We start from the raw sequence: 25,296 nt of genomic DNA, 5'->3' as shown, positions 1-25,296 counted from the left end.
TCATTTGTTTGAGTAAATTCCATAAAATTTAGTTTTCAAACCTCTGATTAAAATTGCCAATCAATGTTCAATGCAAACTTATTATGTTTTAATTTTTTTTTGCTAAGTCGCCCTTTTTCCGAATTTCTGCTCAATTAATATTTATTTACACTAAATTCATAATTACATTTTATTTCATAAATTAAAGTGCGATAAAAAATTTAGCAAAAACCTAAACATGGCCAAAGAATTTTTTGCAGTATTTATTTCGGTATAAATTGTGTAATAACTCCTGACCGTAAGCGTGTATGACGTGACTTCTGCGGATTCTTGGGGAGTGTCGGCGTGTGTGGAGGTTAACCCACTATCTACGAAGAGTGTATCACTGGAAGCAGAGCGCCTGGATGTGAAAATCAAAAATTATACAGGTCGATTATGTATCCATCAACAGCAATGTCTGCGGTTTATTCCAGCGCTTTCTATCCTCCCCTCACCCATATTCACATATACACCACCTACTCCCACTCCCTCCCATCCCATACCCAGCTAACGACCTTAAATTGGCCTCGACTTGTCCCACTACAAGACACTTTCCCCCTATCCCATCTCTCTCCCCTCCACCACCCTTGTCCTACCTCCAAGAATGTTATTTTCCTTATTTGTGTGTCAAAGGCGCTACCCCAAACCCGTACAAAATGTTGGAACTAGAGGCGGTGATCGTCTTACCAGCGCGCCGATAGAATTATAACATTTTTAGGGGTTCGAAGGAAGACAACATCTGTCTGCAGGGAAGACGGTCGAAAAAAGGAATGGCCAATGCAAGTTTATTAGTGGACAACAAGAAAATGGTACCCTTCCAAAGATGACAATCGTTGGATGAATTGACCTGTGCTCCCGACTAGTGACCGCAACTATAGAGGTAACTAAGAATATCCTGAACATCTGACTCACCCGATCATTTTTCAGTTTTTATCTGAACGTGAGTTTTGGCCCTCTTGAATTCAGAATAAAATATCCTATTACACCCTTCCCTCTCGTTTCTGCCACTCCGGGCTCACCCTATGGAGTCGGGATATGGATCGGCAAAGGAAATCATAGGCTGTTGTCCGTGATTCATAAATCGTCCTTACGTCGACGATACCCATTTTACAGCGACAAGGAGATTTGATAAATCGAGTTTATTAAACCCTTCTTTTTCATGTTCCTCTCATCCCAATCAAACTTTAATAAATATAATGATACGATCTTGAAAGTAATCTACAGTAGCTGTAAATATGTTATCAAAACGACCTCTGAAATTGAAATACCTCCGCGTACAGAAGTTAACATAGGTATTACAATAATATAACACTAATAAATATTGTGATTGATTATTTTTGAGCAAATTAGTTCCATTGTCTGATAGCTGATTTTTTCGGATCCGGCACAGCAATTAACATTTGAGTAGCATAGGTAGGATTTTAATTTTTGATTCGAATTGAGGCCGCTATTTAGATTTTTATGTTAATTTTTAAATAAAAAAATTTTTTAATTCAAGAAATAAACGACAAAGCTTTTACTCTTTTGAAAGTATAAAATGGCAGTGTAGTATTACGAAGAAATACTCTGTCCAAACTACCTTCGAAAGCCACCGACTTCATGTTGGTAATCCTCATATTTTCCTTTTTCTTAACTCTCGTCTGATTGCCTGTTTAATTGCTGCTTCACGATCCAGATTTGTCGCAGAATTTTGATCCTATGATAGGGGATAGGTTAAGGTAGGTTTTGATGGCTGTATAATTGTAACATGATACATTTCCTAATAGAACACAGCCTGACATCCAACAATATAATAAACCCGTCTTTGATTCCGTATACTTCCTTCTTCCCTTCATAACGTCCAAAACACCTATTCTTTGCTCACTCTTTCCTCGCTTGCCTAGCATTCTTCCTTCTAAAAGGGTCTTCAGCATAACATCGACAATCAAAGCGCTCTGGCTACATCCTTTCTCCCTCTTTCGTATTCCTACCAAGAGTCCCCTCTCTTCTATCAACATACCTTACACATACTCGTTTGATATCCTTCCTGAGCTTTTAATCTTTTCCAACCTTCTTCACACACACACACATCTCAAAAGTCTCAAATCAATGTTGGTCAATATTTTTCAGTCACCAAGTATCCTCCGCAGAAAATCATGCTCAATATCAAAGTTTTCGTTTATATTTTCCTAACCACCTAACCGTTTACCCTTGCCAACTCCCTCCTTATTGCATATGATTATTTTCCTGAAGAAATCCGTATTATATTCAGACTATTTTTACCATTTGGATCCCAAAAACCGGCGAGGTACATAAACTGCATCACTTGCTCATGTTTTTGCCCTCTTATTCAAATATTTAACTTACCTTTTCTCCTTCTCTCATAACCTTCGTTTTGAGTAAGGTTCATAGCGTACCCAGCATTAATGTTGGTATGTTGGTTGTTTTGTGATTATTATCTGTTGAAATTCGTGAGTGTAATTATAGAATAATAGCGTGTGTAGATATTGTGTCTATGTATTTAGTTTTATATAGCTTTAGAGATAAATGATGTGTCGATTTAAATATCAAACTAATTATAAGTGTCAAATTCCGTAGTACTTCTCATTATTTTCTCTATGTTAATTTTTCAATTCCATCAAAATGTTGAAGGAGGATACTACTATTAATAAAATAATATTAAAAGGGTTTTTACTACCGCATAAAATATCGTAAACACGCCACATCAGTAACGGCCATCTAATCTAAAAGAACTTCCGAAATTTAATCGGCTTAGCAACATTAAAAGATTTTCAAAGGTATAAAGGCAGAAAAGTTTTCTACTCAGGCAATGTTATTAAAATAAGTATACAAAAACAAGTGCTATATTTTTACTTTAAGCAAATATAAAATAATATTCTGTTTTGTTAAAGAAAGAAGATATCCGTTAGAACCTTGTAGCGGATCGTTCCCCTAGTGCCACTTGACTCGGTAATGAACTTGAACCTGTTTCTAGTAATTCTGCAGTCGACTCAAGCAAGTTGAAGCAAGCGACCGGTCTCTCCTGGGATCATCGGCCAAGCAGTCTCCGTGTAGGGGTTTAAATTCCACTTTCATTGCATGTTAAACCTACTGCCGTTGACGCAATGCGCTAAATTAGGGAATGGAAACATGCCGTAACTTGAAAGATGACTGACAACTACGAATTACCATGTTACCCAAAATTAACTGAAAGTTGAAATGAAATGAAATAATTGACTTTGTAATTACACACACTTTATTTAAAAAAAAACACGACCCAGGTTTCGACGTTGAACATCATCATCAGGTGGTCCTCATAGAAGCAAACTTGGTATATACAGGTAAACCTTCTGATGAAGGGAGGGGGATTGGTCAGAGAGGGAGGGTGGAGGGATAAAAAGGTTACGATGTAGCTGGGATGAAAAGAGAATTACATCTTTCGGTGTCAATCGTTGACTTGGAAGAGTGGTAGGTCAATGACAAGGGAGTGGGAGGGACACAACATTTCGTTGGCGAGTTCATCTTTGTAACGGACACATTTCAAACTTTCCAACTGCTTCAAAGCATCGAGCCTTTAACCTTTATTTTCAAAATTAATAATTGTAGTCACAAAGTCACTTTTGTGGTCACGTTCGATGAGGTGCTTTGCAAAGAGGGATGTTATGTTCTTATTTTTTTTACAAATGTTTGGTGTTCTTTAATTCTTTCTTTAAATTTCCGTCATGTTTGCCCAACATACTTTGTGTTACATTCTGAGCACTTTAATTCATACACTCCACTCCTCTCGTTTTTGGGGACTTCGTCTTTAGTGTGAGAGATCAGGTTCTTAAGGCATGAACCACTGTATAAGGCTCATTTAATTGTTTCTTTAAGTAAAATTTTAATTACTTTCTTTGCTTTTTGAGAAATATTATTTTATTTTCTATTTGTCGAATGAAATTCAAATTTTACCTAAAGAAAAAATGAAATGAGCCTTTTACAGTGGTTCATGCCCTAAGAACCTGATCTCTTACACTTAAGACTAAGTCCCCAAAAACAAATCCACAATTATTTCATTTCTTTTTTCAATATGCTATGCAAATTCCATAAAGTTACGTCTGAGACAACAAATTTTAACTGAAAGTATTGTGTATTAGCAGTATCATTAAGAGAAGATGTGAATAAAAACTTCAATAGAAAAACTAGAGAGGGATCGCCTCCATTACATGACACCTGGTATTGTTAGACACTGTCAGTGCGAATGGAATGGTTCAAACCACTGATTATAACAACTGTCAAACCACTCAAATAAAATTAGAGAAGCGGATATCGGAAATGATATCTCATATTACTTGTTGTTTCAACAAATATTTCGCTGATCATAAAAAAATAGGTCAAACGTAGGCATTTTGTTTGAAAACATGAGCTTTTATTTTTACCCCCCCAAGTAACAACATCTTAAATAGTTCACACTGACACTCAGTACCGTCGTAAAGTATATTAATAATTAGTATTCATAACACCTCTTTTAAACCTCTGTCAGTAATGCACATTATACAGTTCACATATAATTCGAAAAGGTTGCCTACACTTAACAAAAAATATAAAGGAATATTGAGGTTAACAAACGCTTTCCTTACAGTAGAGAGTTTTGTTTTCTGTAGAAAAATTGCAAAATGCCTAGTTGTCCGGCTGCGGCATTGAGATTTTGGTTTTACGCAATATACGTGTATCATGTTGACATTTCACAGTGAACAATGAAAATGCTTTCCATGAACAACCTGGAAGTGGGAGCGAGGCCGCGTAATACCAGTTTGTACAACCTCTGAAGGTCATCTACCCAACAATTATTTTAATTCTGACGGTCAGTTCGAAGGTGAACGTTCACTGTCTTAGCTGTTTAATGAAAAAGATAATGTCTTCTACTGAAATTAAAGGGTTTCTCGAAATTATGAGCCATATTTATTTTAATAGTCCGTTTTGTTTCCACCGATTTATTCAAATGCCATAGTCCATCTTTTGCATACAATTCCGCATTCTTTATCGACAGCGATAGGGTGGCACAACTAATTGCAAGGGTTTAAAACATTCTAGTCATTTAATATTAGTGCCTGAAAGTTCGAAGTTAACTTATTGAAATGTGGCTTAAATGTACAGCCCATAAAAAATTAAATTGTATATAATTTTTAAGAGAGCGCAATATTAAGTCCAAATCATCTATGTAATAATATAACCCGGTTAAGGGACATTATGATTTATTCTCGAAACGAAAAGGGATGACCAGATTTATATTGTCTGCATTATTCCAAGAAAGGTGGTAGTTAAATATTATTCATTTCCGAGAACATAGCACAAACCATATGCTCATTTACAACTTAGTGATACTTGTTCACGAGTAATAATACATATATGTAACAAAAAAGAAACCTACTAGTTCTTTTAGATAAGTCCAACGTTCCCTACAATGAGTTTTCGCTGAGTCGAAACCTAAAAAAAATGATTTTTCACATTCTTAAACAGTAGTATTATGTCATTTCTTAAAAATACTTAGAGGAATACAATATGAGTGGAGTCGTTCATTTCTAATTATCAGTATATGGAACACCGAGCTTTTCTCAGTTATGAATGTCCTTCGCTTTCTCCCCACGGTCATTCCTAATTCCTAAACCGTATTCCCTAACTCCACTTCCACATCGCCCTTCGCTTATCTTTGCTTTCCAATCCCCTATCCTTGTCCAATGCTTCCATTCAGGAACACTATCCTATGTCCTCTATCTAATCGTGTGCATTATCGACTTATTCCGTCCTATGATTATGATGATCCTATGATGAAAAATCACTAAGTTAGTCGGTTCTGCCTTTAATTTTACTAATAATATTCTACCACTCGCTTACTCTACGCTTAGTACGTATCTTCCTACCTTTTTGTTCAATACTATTGCCACCCCTCGTTAGCTCCCTTTTGTTGCGCTCCAGATAACTCTATAATTATCGCTCCAGTATTCCTCGCGGTCATTTCATCTCACCTTGCACAGCCCTTAAAATATATATACTTATCTCTCCATCCCCGGCTTTAGATTTGCCGATTTCTCTGCTCTCAGTATCGTCCTATTATTCCAAGTCCTTATTATGACTATATATGTCCTCCTTTTTGTCTTCCATGCTGCTGCTGTCCATTTTTCTCTCCAAGGATTTAATGAGATGGCAACCGCAAAAAAGCCTCTCCTCTCCCTCTGCCAAGCATGGCAAATAGCCCAGCCACGAGGACCGAGTCCCATATTTGCCACGACTCATTATTAAACCTCTGTTACTTTGGCATTGTGCCAAATTTCCATCATTGATGTATGAAATAATAAATCTGACTATTTTTTATCTGCCTCTTTTTTGCAAATCTTCTGTCATAAATAAGATATTCAGCAATAACTAGGCAAACACGAGCTTAGGCCTGCTCGGGAGCTCTCGTATTAGAGAATCCTATCAATATTATAGATTTGTTTCATAATTTTGTAAAAGACTGTTGCATCTCTTTTTGTCACGAAAATATTTTTAGATCATTATTTAAAATTATTATTTTATTATATTTATTGATATTATATTTTAAACCTTCATATTTTGAATTACTTTCATTTATGATCCAGACAGGTGAGTTAGTCTTCAAATAACCACTACTTATTAACTTACTCTCATTTATTCGAAATATTACAAGCATACAGGTATATACGTTCACCACAATTATTATTCATTCGTTAGCCCATATATGTAAGCTAATAGCATTATCATTGTTAACTGGTATAGCGGCAGGGAAAATAAAATGTTTTATGTTAAAAAACACAAAAATACATTTTATAAATGTTACTAACACAGAAATACTTTTCAAAAGCGTGTGTCATGTGAAATTATTCAATAGGAATGTGGACACTAAAATGTGGTCGAAAGCTTTCCTTGGAAACATTTTGAAAGCCGGGCTGAGGTGGGAAATTAGAAACCTGGAATATTTCCACGCAAATTTTGTCACCACGGATAGCAAAAAATCTCTCTTGAACGAGTTCAATAAATGGGTTTAATAGTTAGGGTTAGGTTTATTCAACGCCAGGTAATTTTTCTGCCGATTGAACCTACTTACAAGGATCTTATTTATAGATCCTCTGATAGATACGTGAAGATCTCTTCTCTCGATAGTTTTATAGGCAGAATAACCAATTTGCCAGTTTATGAAGGCCACACGTGGTCTTCGATCCAGCCAATGAATGCCGATACTTTCATATAAATAGACGGAGAATTTGCAAAAGAGCAAATCTTTCCAAATGATGTTACCCCCCAAACTTCATACATACACTTAAAAAGTATTGGAACTTGTAGTGGTCCCCCGGAATCTCCCTGTAAAAAGATAGATAGTTATTTAAAATTGAACATTCAATGGTTACAAAAACCTTTACATGTACATAACATACGAGTCTACGAGAGTTTATGTAACGTCAGGGAACAATTTCTATTGTTCATTCCCGCGATAAAGTCCAATCATTTTTTACATCTTCTTCATTTTATGGTAGCACATTAAAAGTAACATTCGTGTATCATAAAAACGTTTATTCTTTGAGTAGATTTCGATTGTAAAAGGAAAGATTTTCGAAATGCTTTACCTTACAAATGATCCTTTCTTAAAGGGGGAATGATCAGTGCAAAGATTGTATTGCTACCAAGATAAAATAGAAAAGTATGGTCTAAATGTCATAATCATGCAAAAAATCTTTTAGTCAAAGTCCTTTTATTTTTACTAAAACTGATACCCGTGTTTAAGGCGGCATTTATTTAGGAAAATTGAAGGACTAAAATAAAGAAACCTCATTATGCATACCCTGATGAGTGATAGTTACAAAGTTTAATTACTTCTACTCTCTGAGTTTAATGATTAATTTCATAATGAATCGATTTCATAAAGTTACAGTGGCAGTAGAAATAGGATAGGCATGCCTGACGTTACCAAGGGTGTAAGGATGTTTTTGGATTTGAAGAGGAACTTAATGTAGCGCCAGGTTGTGTTTTGATAGGAGAGGCAAGGGAATGCATCGTGCTACCGTTGAATAGTCCGTGTCCATTCAAAGTCTACCTTAAAAGGTAGAATACCATTGATAAAATATTCATTAGCTGCATACAAATAGATGTGATACTCAATCCAAAATGCGGATAATATAAAAAGCGTTACCTGGCAAGTGTCTTTCCCGCCTTTCAGTATTCCGGCACACATCATGGTGGAGTCAATGCCTCTCTTTAATTTACTAGTAGTCCTGATTACGTCTTCGAAAGTCTCGTTACACGCGGCCTCGTCGAAGACCTCCAATTCCACTTTCAGAAGATCATCACTTTGGTCTTCATCTATGGAAATTTTAATAAAAGTTAAGAAAATCAGCGATAGAATGTTTTTTTTACGAGAACAAATGGTGAATCCACTGAGATGATCGGATGCTTGTTTCAGGATTTTCAATGTTTTATTTGTCAATTGAGATAAAATATATGACTTCAGAGTACCTTCATCCACTAGTGATATTAATTACGTTATAATGCTTACAGACCAACCGATTGAAAATATCGCAAATTACACCTACAAGCGTGGTGATGCCTCGGGAAAAAATGAGAGTGTTGGCCAGGTACAAGGAAAATTTCGTTAGCTGGTAAGAAGGGAGAGTTATTTCCCGGAAGCTGGGAGGAAACTATCTTTAATGAAATAAGATACGCGTTCATTTTAAGTTACAAAATTCGATGTAAAAGTTCGTTGAAGAAAGGTTGAGAATATAGAAACAGATGATGCATGGGAAGGTGGCAGGAATAAGTAGTAGACGGGAGAAGATAGAAGGTTGGAAATTCGTAGGTGATAAAAACAAGTGAAGATAAAGCAGGCAGAAAGAAGCAGCGGACTTCGAATATTAACACTGAGGTGAGCGTGTAAGATAAGAAGGAAACAAAATAAGAGACATTTATAAGACATGAAAATGCGTCGAAAAAATGAGAATAACATTAAGGCAATATTAAAAAGTCTATGATTCTAAATATTTTAGAGGTTCTTTAGAAGACCATCCGTAGTCAACAGTCATAAAGTATCGTAATCAATCCAATAAATTACAATACGTCAGAATCAAAATACTTTGAAAAAACAGTGAGGCATTACGTCCTTGTCATGAAAATAGAATACTAAGAATTCTGACATATTAACGCTAAGTACACAAAGTTAGAAGGTAGGTTCCTGTGCTTTTCATTTATTCATAACCTTAGAAGCTGTAATAGTTAGAATAAGCATGTCACATACGTGGCCCTGTGCGACCCCATCCTGTGGCAATGTATGATGGTGATTTTCCGGAATCGTCCGTTTTCAAGCAAGCTGGATGCAAATGTTCGCTAGTTAGAGGCCTAGCATTCCTAGTTAACGCTGGTCCAATCTCCAATAGAGCAACGTCATTGTATTTTGTAGGTGGCTTGTACCCAGGGTGGCGGATCTTCCGAATGACTGCATGGATTTGCCCCGTGTCACCCAAAAGAGACTCATTCTCCACTAATTTCACCGTGCCCAAAAGAACCCATTTTGCTGGACCACTGTAAAACAAAATAACACTTCTATAGTTTGTCCCTATGGAGTTGTGTTGGCATCTCTTGGCAATCCTTAGTTAGGTAAATGCATCATAGCAAAATATGGTGGCAGACTGTACTTCCTCAATATCATAATTGGAAGGACTGAATGATTTATTTCTAGCCTGAAATAAAAAATCAAATTCAAAAGATATAATTACCTATACATTACTCTAAATAAGATCCATGCTTAATGTACCAACCAAAATTGCATGAAACGTAGTGATTTGTATGCAATACTAGAAGCTGATAATTTTCATATTTTATTCGTACTGGGTTATAAAATTTGTTTTTTAAAATTCCACTTTAATTTGCATTTGAATTTGAATTTAATTCATATGAGTGAAACTCGTCAAATATTTTTTCCTTTGAGTGAAGCAGAAAAATAAATTAATCAATTAATGTTTTTAAGCGGTAATAATAAAATAAATAATGTTTATATGAGATATTTTAAGTGGAAATACATGTGAATTAATGCAAACTTTAATTCAATTTCTGAAAACAGCAAAATTTGCTAACTTGGGTACTCCATTGATGTATCCCTAAAATTTCTGAAACGAATTTTCCGCATAATTTTTCCACTTGTTATTGCACCTACGATTTTGTTTTTTTCAGTAAAATTTTTAAAACTTCCTGATAGGGTGTCTCGAATTAATGGTGTGATTCAGCGTAAAATACGAATTCTCGTATCTAAAAGTCACCTGCCATATTTCTGAATTCACTGCTGGACTAACTGGAAGTTGATGACGCCAAACAATGAAAGTAGAGACCATCATCTGTTTGAGACTCGGCGCAAAAACAGCAACACATCAAGTGACCCCTTTAAAAATTTTCTACTGATAATTGTAAGAAGTTAGCAGAAGCAATCCGCATAATTTAGTACTTGATTTCTTTCTTCACTGATCTAATTTGATTGTCCATTGTAGGAAATATATTACCTATTTAAGTAAATGGAATATTTATTATAAAGTACTGCCAGCAAAAACGGAACAAATAAAACTCTTGCTATCTAGTAAAATATACTTTCGATGCATGCAGTTGGAGTTCAATTCAATGAAAACATAAAAATAACACTTACTCTTTACCACCGTTAAGGCAATGGGCAGCTGTTAGAATAAAGTTTTCGCTAATGAGAGTACCTCCACATTTCCACTTGATATAGTTTTGCGCTCCATAGCCAATTGCTGCCTGTGAAAAACAAAAAAAGGTGTTTTATAATAGCAAAAAAAAGGGACGATTTTTGTCATTCTTGTTGATGGAAAACCTTGCTTGAGATACAAGAGGGAAAACAGGGACATGTTTTGCACCTAGCTCGACTGAAAATTTAGTTTTGGAGTCGTGTATGTTTTATATAGGGGCTTGACGGATTTGAGAATTTCCGATAGGCTGGGGGGATATCTAAAAGTGATGGAAGGGAATTTTTTGTGGTATGTTTGTCCGTGATTTTGCGGTTGGTAAGGTTAAGGAAAAGGTCTTTAGGGTGCACTTGGACGAACGTGTGATCCCAACCGTAGAGATAACGCCTAACTCTCACTTTCCTCCCCACAGAAAATCATACGTAAAACATGTCATTTTGCCGTCCAAACCTATTTATCCCACCCTTAAAAACATTTAAGTATTGAGCAGGTACACCTTATTCAAAATAACGCATCTATCACCATGCCTTCGAGCCCAATTTTTAGAGGGATTTTTTCTTATTAAGAATCCGGGGAGTTTCTTTTATTAGACGGAATACGGGTCAAAAATCAAAACTCATGCAGAAATGGATATTATGATCTGGTGGAAGATACGAAAATATTACTCTCAGATACCAGAATAAACTTACAAAAATCATTTTTAGCTTTCCTGTCAATTAACATTTTGATCAAGGATATTTAACGTATTTTTAAATTTCTTAAAATTTAAATAATTAATTTTATAGAGTTCGAAATTCATGCCAAAGTGAGCTTATTTTATAAAAAACAAATAAAACTTACCATGTGTGGAAATTCGTCTGGAAATACAAGTGTCCCTCCAGCCACGGGTAACGGACAAAACCGTTTGTATCGACTGCACCCTGAATTCCGTAAAATTCATCTGATTATCATTGATGAAAATAAAAAAAATAAAAACTTTTTAAACATTATACAATTCTATCAAGTTAAGCCATAAATACTCAGGACTAACCTTCTATTTCATCATTTTGTTTGACATTTGACACATTGCTCAAATTCATCCAATGATAAATAAAACAGTTTCTAGCGTGACTGGGTGGAAAAGTTTCACATTGAAATTGAAAATAAACAACTTTGCTTTACCTCGCAGAATTTTTTTAATTTACGATATAGGTTTCATTAAGGTATAGCATCGTCAGGTCCATACATACCATAGACCTGGCGATGTTATACCATAACGAAACCTAGCTCGTAAATAAAAAAATTTTCTATGTGGAAGAGCCAAGTTGTTTATTTTCAATTTCAACAAACAATGATAACTTTCTATGGGCAGAAAATACGTCCCTCCGCTCATACTTTTAGCAAAGAGAATTTAAAGCACGTTGTAGCCATTCATGATAGTAGAGTCACGAAACCTGAGCTCATATTCTAATTGGTAAATGAATACCATCGAATTTTCGGTATTTGCTTCCGACACAAACATATTGCAAATAGAAGAATTGGTATTATTTTTATTTTACTTGCCCTGATGCCTTATTAAGATAAATTTGATTTTAAGTGAAAATCGCTTTGAAGTTAATGGGATTTAAAATGGTTGATGGTCAATTATATTTCTTTCAGACAAAGCTGATTGGGATAAGTAAGGGACAGTTTAGTCTCAGGCGGATTTTCATAGATTGGAAGGCCTTTTAGATGCAGGTGCGTAGAAGAGTAGGAAAAACGAAATCGACAGGAAAGAAAAGAAACGAAGACTCGCCAGACATGTTTGGAGTGAGAGTGAAAGTTGCTGAGAGAAATTCGAAGAAGACTTTTCAGCATAATAGATAAAAATCACTGGTTCAATTTCGGCGTAGGGTGCCATTCTCAAGGTGCCTACTCCAAAAGTATCAAAAGAAGTAAAAGACCGATAGATGGGGAAAATAAAAAAGCAACTGAAAAGTGTATTTTTAATTCGCCTAAAAACTAACAATGTTGTGAATTACAGATAATAATAGCAATTAGCGTAATTACAAAAGTTACTCACAATAGCTGGCTTTATCTCCTGGATTCTTGAACTCAGGTAGAGGGTCTTCCGGTAGTTCAAAGGGGAAAGGTTCATTTTCTATTGGCAACTCGGGATAAATTTGTGGACGAGTTGTAACTTCAGTCAACGGAGGTGAAGATGTATCCCACGGTAAAGGGGGGAAGAGTGTTGGACGCGTGGTCATTGGTTGATACGGACAGCACACAATGAGATTTCTACCAGGTATTCCACAGATTGAAGGAACTATAAGCCATGGTAATTCCTCCGTATAGGAAAGACAATCCTCGTAACGCCGACAGATGCCAGCTCGTTGTTGTGAATCAGTGCATCGATCACCTGAAGAGTAACATTAAAATTTTTATGTAATTATATGCATAAGCATGCATTTAGATGCTGTAACATGTCAGCATGAGATCACATGAAGAATTATGTTGAGTGAAGTGGAAAAAAGAATATTATGTCCTGCAGCAAAATACTGAAAGGAACAGCCATATTACTTACTTGAGAAGAGTCATAATGGGAGAATGGTTATTATATCTAAAGATTGTACCACCTATGAGGCAAAACACTTTATTGATGTACCGATGTCAAACTCAAATTCAAATTTTCAAATGTTATTTTCTACACCAAATTAGGTTTCCTAAATGTAGTATAAAGTGCTATCAAGGTATTGGCAATCCTAATCAACGATATTATAATAATTAATTTTCGTCATTCCTATAATGCAGCGTATTTACTTTTCAAAAAATATTCTTTGCTGTTTTTATATAAAAAAATCTTAAATGACAATTGTATTGGCTATTATTGAGCATCCAACCAAGGATTGATATCACGCAATTCTATACTTAATCTTTTCGACTAACAACTTCAGATTTGTTTCTCCTCTATGTTACAATTCATCATTTATCCGATGCACCTTATATCAACGAAATATTTAAAATTTATTTTCTATGATAATTGTGTTTACTCTATAAAAATGTAAAGAATAAATAGAATATATATATATATATATATATATATATATATATATATATATATATATATATATATATATATATATATATATATATTTCGTATTTCTTCGTAGTACCCTACGGGGTATCCTTTTGGTGTGTGACAGATTATTGGAAAACGAGCATGTTCAAGCAAAAATTAAGTTATTCACAATTTTAGGCACAATAGTATTGGTATTCTAACGATTCAGGTTGTCTATACAATACATGTATAATCATTTCAAATATCGCGATTGCAAACGATAATGCATCACGATTATTTTTTTCAGAGAGGATAACAGAATCGATAGAGTGTGAAAGATTGCAGATTAAAAACTAAGAGAGAGGTAATGAAGAAAGAATTCTCAGATGTGAAGAAATTTGGATAATTTTGAAGAATGTCTTTGCTAGACTGTTGAGTGGACGAGTGAGACAGGGATGCCAAAAGTTCTGCATCGCGGTAGTATGGAGGGAAAGAGGAGTGGAAGATTATGGGAAGATTTTGAAGAGTGTGCGCAAATAAGAAACAGACACCAATGCCGAGAAGAATCAATAATAAGGAGCGATTAAGTGAACGACATAAGTTGGGTATAGCATCACTTAATAGATGGATTTATCGTATAGACAGGAAAAAAACGCGTGAAAGCACTGGTTTGGTGTATTGTATTCGATGATGGGAAAATCAGACCGAAGAGAGAAGAATCTTTAGAATTCTGGAGTTAGAGGCAGATGGTAAAGATCAAAATGGCACAAGGCTCATCAAAAGAGAGGACTTATTCAGAGGTGTGAAGGAACGAGCGAAAATATGGAGTACGATTTGGAAAAGAAGAGCCAGACAGATGGATCCCCATTGCCACATAATGCATTTTTGTTTGGATCATAAAAGACGGTTAGGCTAAAGCATAATGTAAGTATCATGGAAAGGCTCCATCAGGTATAAAAAGCTCTCTCATCGCATAAAAAAGATTTTAGGGTTCTCGATCAACCGAATCAAAACATACGATGCAGAAATATGTTAACTTTCCCTGTCCCTGGCCTCTTTGAAATGTATGCTCAGCTTCATTTTGGCAGTCTTCGCTTTATGAATTATTTTTTATCTTGTACAAAAGGAAAATAAATGTAAAAATCTCACTTGAACGATGAAGTGAGCTAAAGAGCAGGTTTTGGTTAAATATATGAAATAATAATTTTTCTACTTTCAATGCGTAACACTTTTGCATTATAAGCACGAGAAATTAGTCAGACATTTTTAGGAAAGTGGGACCAGCTACTGTGATGCAATTCATCGTCCCAAACAAATTACATGCAAAATAAGATTCATGTCCAGCTGTTCACTAAAAACATCAATGTATTCTTTGGCAGGATACTTGTATTCCATCAGTGTTTAGTGTTGTAGCTTTAGGTAGACGGGCTCTCGTAAGACCTGAAGAAGGCCTAAGAGAAGGCCGAAAGCTCAAAACTATCTTCAATGTGGGTGTCCTTATGCAATTGAATGTGCACATTGTGTGTGTGTGTGTGTTTCCACACATTCAGGTTCACCTAAATTTGGTGCTCCACAGATAATCTTTAAAGAAATATTTGGCAGGGATAATAGAAGAATAATTTCCGTCATAGCATAGTATAAAGTTATAATAACTTATTCGTACGACGTAAATTATTTGATCAAAAATTATAATTACGCTATGCAAACTATGGGATGTAGCTTAATAAAAATAAGCACTTTACCTGGATATGTTTGTGCATAGCACACAGCTACCCAGCTAAGGAAACAAACGCCAAAAATTGAAACTCTCGCAGCCACCATTGTCATTACATTTGTGAGCGGTCCTTCGTTGATCACTGAGGAAAGATGGGAATCTTCTCCTTTACCACATCTTATGACCTCGACTAGGTCATCATTGCAAGCGGATAACTCCTTCATGTTCTCTCTCTCTCCCCCTCCCTCTCCCTCTCTCCCTCCGCCAACCGGTTTTCCTGAGGAGGAAAGTGTGTTGAACCTGTCATCTTCCTCAGTACTGGTAGTGATCACGGCTCCGTGAGCCTTGAAGGAAACTTCGCATCTAATATCAGTTTCACGTACTCACACATTTCCCTATATCATCGACGGTGGAAGTTCTTCCAAAGAGTGCAATAAATACACTCCAGCACATGCTGAGTAGAGTTTTTATGGTAAACCGCCAACCAGTATCATGCTTTGATCGATTGTATCATGATTTCTTTAAAAAACGAATAGCAAAAAAACCTTAACGAAAGAAATTAATTTAATTTCTTTGTTGTTTTTTCGTGTTCCTCCCAAATAATAGAAGAAAGCTCATGCAGAATTTAGAGTATTGAGAAATATTCAAATCCAATCCTAAATTCATTTCAATTCCTTGTCATAATACCTAAAATATCTCGTGGACTAGACCGGAAAGAATAACATTGGTAAATTAGGATAATCACACCAATTCGAAAATTGAATTTTCTATCGGAATTCTGAATTTATTTTCTCATGCATTTTGAAAGACCTCCTTTAATGTGAGAGAGACTCCTATCAATTGATTGTTACCAACTTTTGATGCATACCATAATTAAAGTTACGGTGTTAGGCTGATTTCTTCCGTATCATTCTCTCTTGCAATCACCCGGGAGATAAGGAATCCTACCCATTCGTTTGCATTCGATTATTTTCTTTAATCGTTTAAAGTTTACTGTATTATTATTTTTTAAATGTTATACTTTCTTAGATGAGTGAAAAAACATTTCTCCTTTTTGACTACATATTCCTGTAATTATAATTTTCTCTCGGAGTTATTAATAAAATCTTCCACCGTCAATGTTCCTAGCTTTAAATATGTTAATACTCATCTAACACGCGTCTATTTAGTTAAGCAGTAATTGCTGTTTTAATATCAGCTTGTTGATGATTCTTAAAATCATGAACCATACCTTGATGGATGTGGGTGATTTGAAATATCAGTGAAAAATTGAACAGAGCTTGATTTTTCGTGGCAACCCATTTATATTTTTTCTGCCTTTACCACGAATTCAACGTGTGATCCCTCTGTGTTCACTAGAGGAGCATGTGACTTTTCATCTTTCTCCTCATCGACTGACCTTATACATATCCACGACCAAGATAATGCAAGTACATGATTAACCACAATTGATATGACTTCATGTACTAGAATTTGACCGGCCAGTTGGCGGAAAAATTTAATGATTCTGTTGGCGCAAACATTTTCACAATGAGAAATAATAATCATTTTTTTTCTCTACCCATGTGCTACTATAAGCAGTGAAATCCATTTAAACATATGCAGTGGAAATTGATTAAAATTTTTCCCTTTATTGCTAAAGTACTATGGGAAATAATTACTCAGTGATGAAAACAATTGTTTTTTCTCAAATATATAAAATGTTACTATGGTTATTTAAAAAGTGAAAGTCCTACCACTTTAGTTTGTAAAAAACCCTAGGAAATTAAAACAGGATAATGGGATGAAGGTAACGTATTGTTAAATACACACTGAATATTTATTTTTATTTAAAAATTTAAAATATAAATAAACAAAGAAGTCATTGCACATTGATTAATTACTTTTTATCTACAAATAGTCTCCCAGCAAATACAGATTCTCAGAATGTTGCTCACCACAGCAATCTTCACCACTACTTGTAGCGATGAAAAACGCTTTCCACATAGAGTTTCTTTGCATTAGAGTACAGCAAAAAGTCCCTTGCGGCTAGGTATGGACTACAGGGAGGACAAGGAAAACACTTAAAATTGATTTTCCAGTGATATTCACCAAAATTTGTGATGTACGCCGTACATTACCGCGGTGAAGCATCAAACCTGTTACCTTTAAACATAAAATCATGAAATTCGTGCGGCTAAGGAGAATTTTCAGTACATTCCTACGGTATACTTCATCGACTCTTTCGTGTGATGGTAGATTCCCTGAATGTTGGCCAATAATTTGAGTAACTGACCATAACTTTCCTAGCAGAAACCTTTGCCGTATTTTGTCTTATTGTCTTATTTGTCTTAATTTGTATTATTTTGGCGTTGATGATTTCCGATATTTCCACATAGATCTTTGCCGTTTCCTCTCAGAATCCAAATAACTTTCACAAGTTTCTTCTACTGTGGTAACCTTCGAGAAAAACTCCTCGTCTTTGTGCAATGTCATCTTCAACTGCAAACAAACCAGCTCTCAAATAACCTCTTGCCCCTGTCTGAGCATTCTCGGAACCACGTCGCGCATAAACAAGTCTTATGAGCAATTATTCTAATAAGCATGTGCTGGCGGCAGCTTCCATCAAAGATCCGCCTAACATGACGTCAATTACCGCACACATAGCAATTGATCATTTCTAAAACTGTGGATAGCTTCCATTCCCTGTACATCCAAAATGCATGATCTTTCTCTCCCTCTGCCTCTTGATTGCTCTCGAAATCTTACCTTCACATTTTACACTCAGATGCTTATGTCTGAATTTATAAGATGCATCCACTTGTTCTTCGTCCTTCAAATATCTCCAATGACCTTCACCTTTCACCTTCCTAGCACTTTGTTTGATTTTCTTTCCGTCCATCTGATTTTTTCCATCCACATCTACAACGCCATCCATTCAGACACTATTCCTCTTTAACCAAATATCTTTATTTAAACTGTTTAGTCATTACCCTCCTCTTTGTCAATGTATCTTTACCAAATGTAGGTCTCCTACTAATGGTCTTATAAATTCACTGGTTTTCGTCGTAAACAATTACTAAATACTTTGCATCCATTGTTCTACCTGGTCTAGTACTACTTGATCCTCTCATTTCAATTTTTAGGTATGTCTTCCTATTTCTTGATAAAATTATTATAATTGTTTTCTAACGAATGATTCTCAATTAATATCTTTAACACTGGTCCTGTAACCAGTGTGTGACTCCTGTTCACGGACTGGTGTCTTTTCTCTTTGAAAACAGATCATTCCCTAAGAGCTGGTTCGTAATACGATTTATCCATAGCATGTCTACCATGTTCTACTAGAGAAAGGACAGCGCGTACTGCACGATATTAAATGCAAGTACTTCGCGAATATTTTTATGTCTTCTCGATTACGGAAAACACGCTTGCGGAGAGCATGAGAGTGGATACGCTGATAAGTCCCGTTTAACAATAATTAAACTGTCATTGATGAAAGTGACTTTAATTTAATTGGAATAATGTGTCATTAGAATTTTAATTAACTTCCACTTCAGTTAACTTAATGGATATACTTTCATCATCGTCCCAGTTTGGCTGCTTTGCTTACAATTTTGGTTTATGAAAAATAATGTGAAAGCGGGAAAATAATGAGTACAGGGAATAATTACAATGATGACAATTCCATTCTTAACTTTTTAAAGCAGTACCTCTACATACTTACGTAAAAATTTTTAACTAATAGATGGAGCTGTAATAATAGAGAAATGGGGTCGCGCACTACCCCCGTCCTCCCCGTGCGCCCGTTTCATTCCGTTAGGTCCGCAACCTTTTTTGTGTGGATAATGGCGTAGATGCAAGATGTGGAAGTCTAACACAAGGTTTCACCAATTATTAGGAACTTGTTTCCTGGGGCAGATGTCCAAAAATGGCCTCGGGATCCGAAAGTTTGATATAAAAGTGAATCTTTCGATTGACAATTGATTCAATGCATACTTTTCAAGAAAACGTTTGATAAGTACTTGTAGGCATATGTTTCTGCAACTTTAGGGGAAATCCATCTTTAATTCAGTTATGAAGAGAATACCAGATACACTTCTTACCATTCGTGTCGAATCCTCATCGCATTTAACGGCTATAGAAAACCAAACTCAAACATTAAAGCAGAGCGAGACTAGAATAATTACTTAGTAAAATGATTTTACAAGGTATGTAACTTGTATTACACGGTTATTGGTGTAATTCTGTATAATTGTAGAGAGCATATGGTATATATATAAAAATTTTACAAGGTTGAACAATTATTGCATGAAAATTAATTCATATGCAATCAACCTTAGAAAAAGAGCTAATTTTTTATACATATGGATGTTCATACCACTCCTCTGAGTTTCTCGTATGTACGGGTCGAGATACTACTACAAAAAAATAAACCATTTATATATATATAAATAATACATAATGGTATATATATATATATATATATATATATATATATATAACCTTCCCTCCCCGGACTACAACCTTGACGTGGTGGAAGGGCTTGTGCGTTCCGATGACCCCTAGAGCTGTACTGGCGGGAGTAATAAAAATTGCTCCTGGTAGGGTCACCCATGCCAGATAGGTCGAAGGTTAGGAGCCAGACGAAAGGTAGTCCACGCAGCGTCTGTTCCTCAGTGAGGCGGCTGCAATGGCGTCTGACCCCAGTGGGGCGGCCAGTAAGTGATGGTGTCACGTTAAAAACACTATTGAGGAAGGCAACGGGAAACCACCTCAATTATCATTCCCAAGAACAATGTGATGGACAATAGAGATATTTTGAGTCCTGGCAACCACGGGGCTCGGCCCAATCGGCCGTGTGTCGTGCCCGGCAGCGGGGGAGGCAAGGCTTCCGCGGTCGTCATCCCACGAAACCCTTGCAAGGGAAAACCAGCAGCAGCAGGACAGAAGACGCAGGAGAAGAAGACCAAATTAGTTAGAATAGGAACGTGGAATGTTAGGACAATGATGAGGACGGGGAAATTGGAGAATGTTAAGCGAGAGATGGAAAGGGGAAATATAGATATTTTAGGTCTATGCGAGGTGAGATGGAAAGATAGCGGGGATTACTGGAGTGATAAGTATAGAATAATATACAGCGGTGGGGACGAGAGCCAACGAGGGGTCGCCATAGTATTAAATGAAGAGGTAGGAAGAAGCGTCGTCAACATAGAGCAGGTAACGGATAGAATACTACTAGTGGAGATAAAAGCAGAACCGACGAACTTAGTTATTATCCAGGTATACATGCCACCGAGCAACCATAAGGAAGAAGAGGTCGATAGGATATACGATCAGTTAGAGGACATGATTGCATGTGTTCCTGCAGGGAAACATTTGATAGTGATGGGGGATTGGAATGCGACAGTAGGCGAAGGAAAAGATGGTGATGAGGTGGGGGACTACGGTTTAGGCACGAGGAATGACCGCGGGGAGAAAGCAGTTGAGTTCTGCAGGAGACAGGGGTTAGTTATCACCAACACTTGGTTCAGACACCACAAAAGACGCAGGTATACATGGAAAATGCCAGGTGACTCGGGAAGATATCAGCTAGATTATATCCTGGTTAGACACAGGTTTAGGAACAGTGTGATAAATTCCCACAGCTTCCCGGGAGCGGATGCGGACTCAGACCACAATTTAGTTGTTATGAAATGTAGCGTACGTTTTAAAAAGATAAGGCAGGGGCGGCGAGTTAGAAAATGGAATGTAGAAGCATTAAATGGGTTGAAAAGAAAGGAATACAAACAGGCGGTAGAGAAAATCATGGAGGACGGTAAAGAGCTAAGTACTATTGAAGAAAAATGGGAATGTATCAAAAAAGGGTTGTCTAAAGCGGCAAAAGACACTATTGGAACCGTTAACGCTAAAAGGACTCGTAAACCATGGATCACGGATGAGATGATTACAAAAATGGATGAGCGGCGAAAATGGAAGAATATAAATACAGAATTAGGCAAAATGAAGTACAAAGAATTGAACAATAAATTGAGGCGGGCAACAAATAAAGCCAAAGAAGCATGGTGGAAGACGCAGTGCGAGAATATGGAAAGTCTGCAGAGGAAGGGGGAAATCGGTGCGCTTTACAGCATAGTTAAATCTTTATCGGGAAGTAAGAAAGGGAGATCAACGATAGCAGTTAGAGATAAGGCCGGTAAGGTAATAGTTGACGCAGGAAAGATCCAAGAGAGATGGAAGGAATATGTAGAAGACCTGTATAGTAAAGAGCTTAGACCAACAAAGTTAGACATTGAAAAGGAACATGACGTAGAGGAAGATAGCTTAGGTCCAGGCATACTAGACAATGAGATAGAAAGGGCATTAAGGGAGATGAAACTAAATAAGGCCGTGGGGGTAGATAACATTCCCGTGGAACTTTTGAAATGCTTGGGAAAATGTGGGAGGAAGAGGCTATATGGGCTGATCCGTAGTATTTATGAGGAGGGAATCTGGCCGGAAGACTTTGTGAGATCAGTTTTAGTTCCTATTCCGAAAAAGGTAAAGGCCACGTCATGTGAGGACTATAGGACAATTAGTTTGATATCCCACGCAGCTAAGGTTGTTCTCAGGATCATAAACAAAAGGATAGAGAGTAGGGCAAATGATTACTTAGGGGATGATCAGTTTGGGTTTAGGAAGGGGAGAGGTACGCGTGATGCCATTGCAGTAATGAGATTATTAATCGAGAGGAATATAGAACACAACCAGGAGGTATTTGCCTGTTTCGTAGATTTCGAAAAAGCGTTTGATAGAGTAAATTGGGAAAAACTAATGAGTATATTGCAGAAAATAGGAATAGATTGGAGGGAAAGGAGGCTAATCCGCAACCTGTACATGTCTCAGACTGCTCAGGTGAGGGTGGGAAACGGGGAGTCAGGATGGGCAGTGTTAGGAAGGGGTGTAAGGCAGGGTTGCCCATTATCACCGTTGCTGTTCAACCTGTATGCAGAAGAAATGATCAAAGAGGCATGGGAAGAACTCGAGGTAGGAATGAAAGTGGGCGGGGAATTCGTAAAATCAGTTAGGTTTGCTGATGACCAAGCTTTAGTTTGTCAGTCAGCCAAGGGGCTGCAAGCATTGCTTAGTGAATTGGAAATTCAGTGCGACAGGTATGGGATGAGAATCAATATTAATAAAACAAAGGTTATGCGATTTTCTAGAAAGAAAAAGGCCAAGCTTAACATTAAAATAGGAGGGCAAAAGCTAGAGCAGGTAGAACAGTTTACGTATCTCGGTAGTGTTTTGGACCAACACGGTCAAAGTAGTAGGGACGTAAGGAGAAGAATTGCGCTTGGCAAAGAGGCTTTCACAAGGAGGAGGGAGTTGATGACAGGGACTCTGAGTAAGCGTGTTAAGAAAAGACTCGTAAAAACTTTGATATGGAGCGTAGCTATGTACGGAGCGGAAACGTGGTCATTGAAGCAGGAGGATAGACGTAGATTGGAGGCTTTTGAAATGTGGGTGTGGAGAAGAATGGAGAAGGTGAAATGGACAGAGAAGAAAACAAATGAGGAAGTACTTGGTATGGTGGGCGAAGAGAGGGGTTTGTTGGGAGCAATCCTATGGAGGCAGGAAAAGTGGATGAAGGGGGTGTTGACCGGCAGTGGGATGTTGAAGACTGTGATAGAGGGTAGAATGTTGGGCAAAAGAGGAAAGGGAAGGAACAGGATAGGGATGTTGGACGGGATGAAGGGAGGAAGGAAGTACTCAGAGATGAAGAGGGACCTGATGTAGAGTAGGATGATTGATTTTGTGTTTTGTTAGGAGTAATAAAATATTTGTTTGGTAGTTGTGTCAGTCCAAAAACCTACCTTAACCGGTAGATTACTTAAAAAAAAAATATATAACCTTAAATTTACCATTAAATGGTCCATTATTCCTATCTAAATCCAGGTCTCTGCTTGCCCACACAGTCGTAGGTAATTTAATAAAATATGCTTTAAGTACTTGAACTTTCTGACATGAAATCATTAGTACATCTGTCATATCTCAGATAAAAAACGCATTTTGACTGTAATTGTTTGCGTTGTCTCAAGAGTGTAGGTAAAATAATAAGGAGATGGTTTTTTATTGCTCTGCCTATATTAAGGAATTATTAAGCCGATTGGATAGCTAAATGGTTGGGAATTAATTTATAGAATATAACTAGTTGATAAAAATGTTACCACCAGATGGGAATGTCCAAAACTCAAACGCAAAAGCTAGATAATAGAAGCAGAGCACTTGGCGTGACTGAAATATTTGGAATGTCAAATGTCAGAGATTGAAAGAATGAAAAACATGACAAATATTATTTCTGAATCATTGTTGCCACTGAATGTTTACGGTAGAAATAAATACATCGTATATTTTTTCTGTCTAGTCTCGCCGTGAAAACTCTTCCAATCTTTTTGCCACGTATCAAGATGTTTCCTTAAGTTTCTCGATCGACTTCTTTCTTGCACGATTGGAAACCGAAAATTGAAGAATTAAGTATAGGTCTTTGATTTTCAAGGAACACGCCAAATATCGTGCACCCAAATTGATTTTTTGTTTTGTAAATAATTTTTTATATTAAACCGTTCAAGTAGGTTTTTTCAAGGCCAAACGATATTTTCTATCCAATCCACATACTTAAAAACATTCGTATAGACTGCCGGTGAGTTTTTACATCCACATATACTCCCAAAAGAAGTGATTCCAAGTATTTCGTACATTGTAGAATGTTTTCTCCGGATTTGCAATGGGCCGCCTGAATCACCCTGCAACGTAAGAAATTAAGGAATTACATATATAGTTAACGGATATGTCAATCAACGACCAAGAAGTATCACTATCAATATATGACCTATACCGCACAATCCCAGCAAAATTTGATTTTAATCATTTGCATTTTTTCGCATTAAAGGTATAAGACTACAGTAAATCAGCAGAACCAATATTTGCATACGGTAATGTTTTGATTACAAAAGCATGATATGAAATTAAAATTTGAAAAATTTCATGAAATTTTGAAATGAAAATTTTTTGAAGCTCTGGTAATTTATGCACCCCATTGAAGCCCGAAAAGAGTAAGTGGCATAAAATATTTAAATCCGAATACAGAAGGTGGAATGTATCCAATTTACCAGCTAAGCTTCTCAATTTCCTACAAGATAACCAAATGTTTTTAAATTTTATTTAAATGAATAGAAAACTGGGGGAAAAGGTAGTTAACTTGGAAAAAGTGAATGAGAGAATACTGTTATTTGAAATACAACTGCATCGATCAATAATGTGTTAATCCAGATGTACATGCCGACAGTAAGTCATATGAAGGAACAAGTACATAATTTTTTTATTATTTAGGCAAAATTATTGCGAATATATCTAGGAAAAAACACTTGAGAGTGATGGGGGATAGTTTAGCGATGGTAGGGGAAGTTAGAAACGTAAGTGAGGTACCTGAGTGCGGTTTAAGATAAATGTGTCACCATGGGTAGAAAACTAGAGAATTTTGAGGGAGAAATAGATTCAGCGTAATTAACAACTAGTTTATTTACCGCAGTAAACGTAGGTAGACACGAAAAATGCCGGAAGATATCAGCTAGAATAATTTAGGTGATGATATTACACAGAACTCTCCAATAAACTGATACGAGAAACTAATATGACAAACATGAAGCAGCGGAATGAGTCTCGACTTAACGTTCCCCGTTTTGCCAGTGAACAAATACATGCCCCCGTGAAACCTATGCATTCCATCATAACTTATATGCATTACTGGGTGTCGTGGTCACATAATAATCTTTCATTTACGGCAGTCTGTACGTCGTATACCAAAGACCATAGTGCAT

The 25,296-nt window shown here is 36.5% G+C and overlaps 1 protein-coding gene across 1 annotated transcript in view; it reads right to left on the bottom strand.

Annotated features, from left to right (window-relative positions):
* Positions 1–6,616: 6,616 nt before the first annotated feature.
* Positions 6,617–25,296, bottom strand: part of LOC139688168 (ovochymase-2-like) — a 31,619-nt gene continuing 12,939 nt past the window's right edge. Inside the window, 8 exon segments of the mRNA XM_071585595.1 lie at positions 6,617–7,353; positions 8,180–8,349; positions 9,278–9,561; positions 10,673–10,782; positions 11,571–11,650; positions 12,772–13,107; positions 15,489–15,823; positions 24,041–24,222. Coding sequence (XP_071441696.1) covers positions 7,186–7,353; positions 8,180–8,349; positions 9,278–9,561; positions 10,673–10,782; positions 11,571–11,650; positions 12,772–13,107; positions 15,489–15,823; positions 24,041–24,222 — 1,665 coding nt within the window. The 3' untranslated portion in view covers positions 6,617–7,185.

The sequence above is a fragment of the Hetaerina americana genome, unplaced genomic scaffold, assembly GCF_022747635.1.
Source record: "Hetaerina americana unplaced genomic scaffold, ioHetAmer1.1.p SCAF_2, whole genome shotgun sequence".
NCBI classification, from domain to species: domain Eukaryota; kingdom Metazoa; phylum Arthropoda; class Insecta; order Odonata; family Calopterygidae; genus Hetaerina; species Hetaerina americana.
The sequence above is the reverse complement of the archived record's forward strand: the minus strand, read 5'-3'. Positions and strand labels throughout refer to the sequence as shown.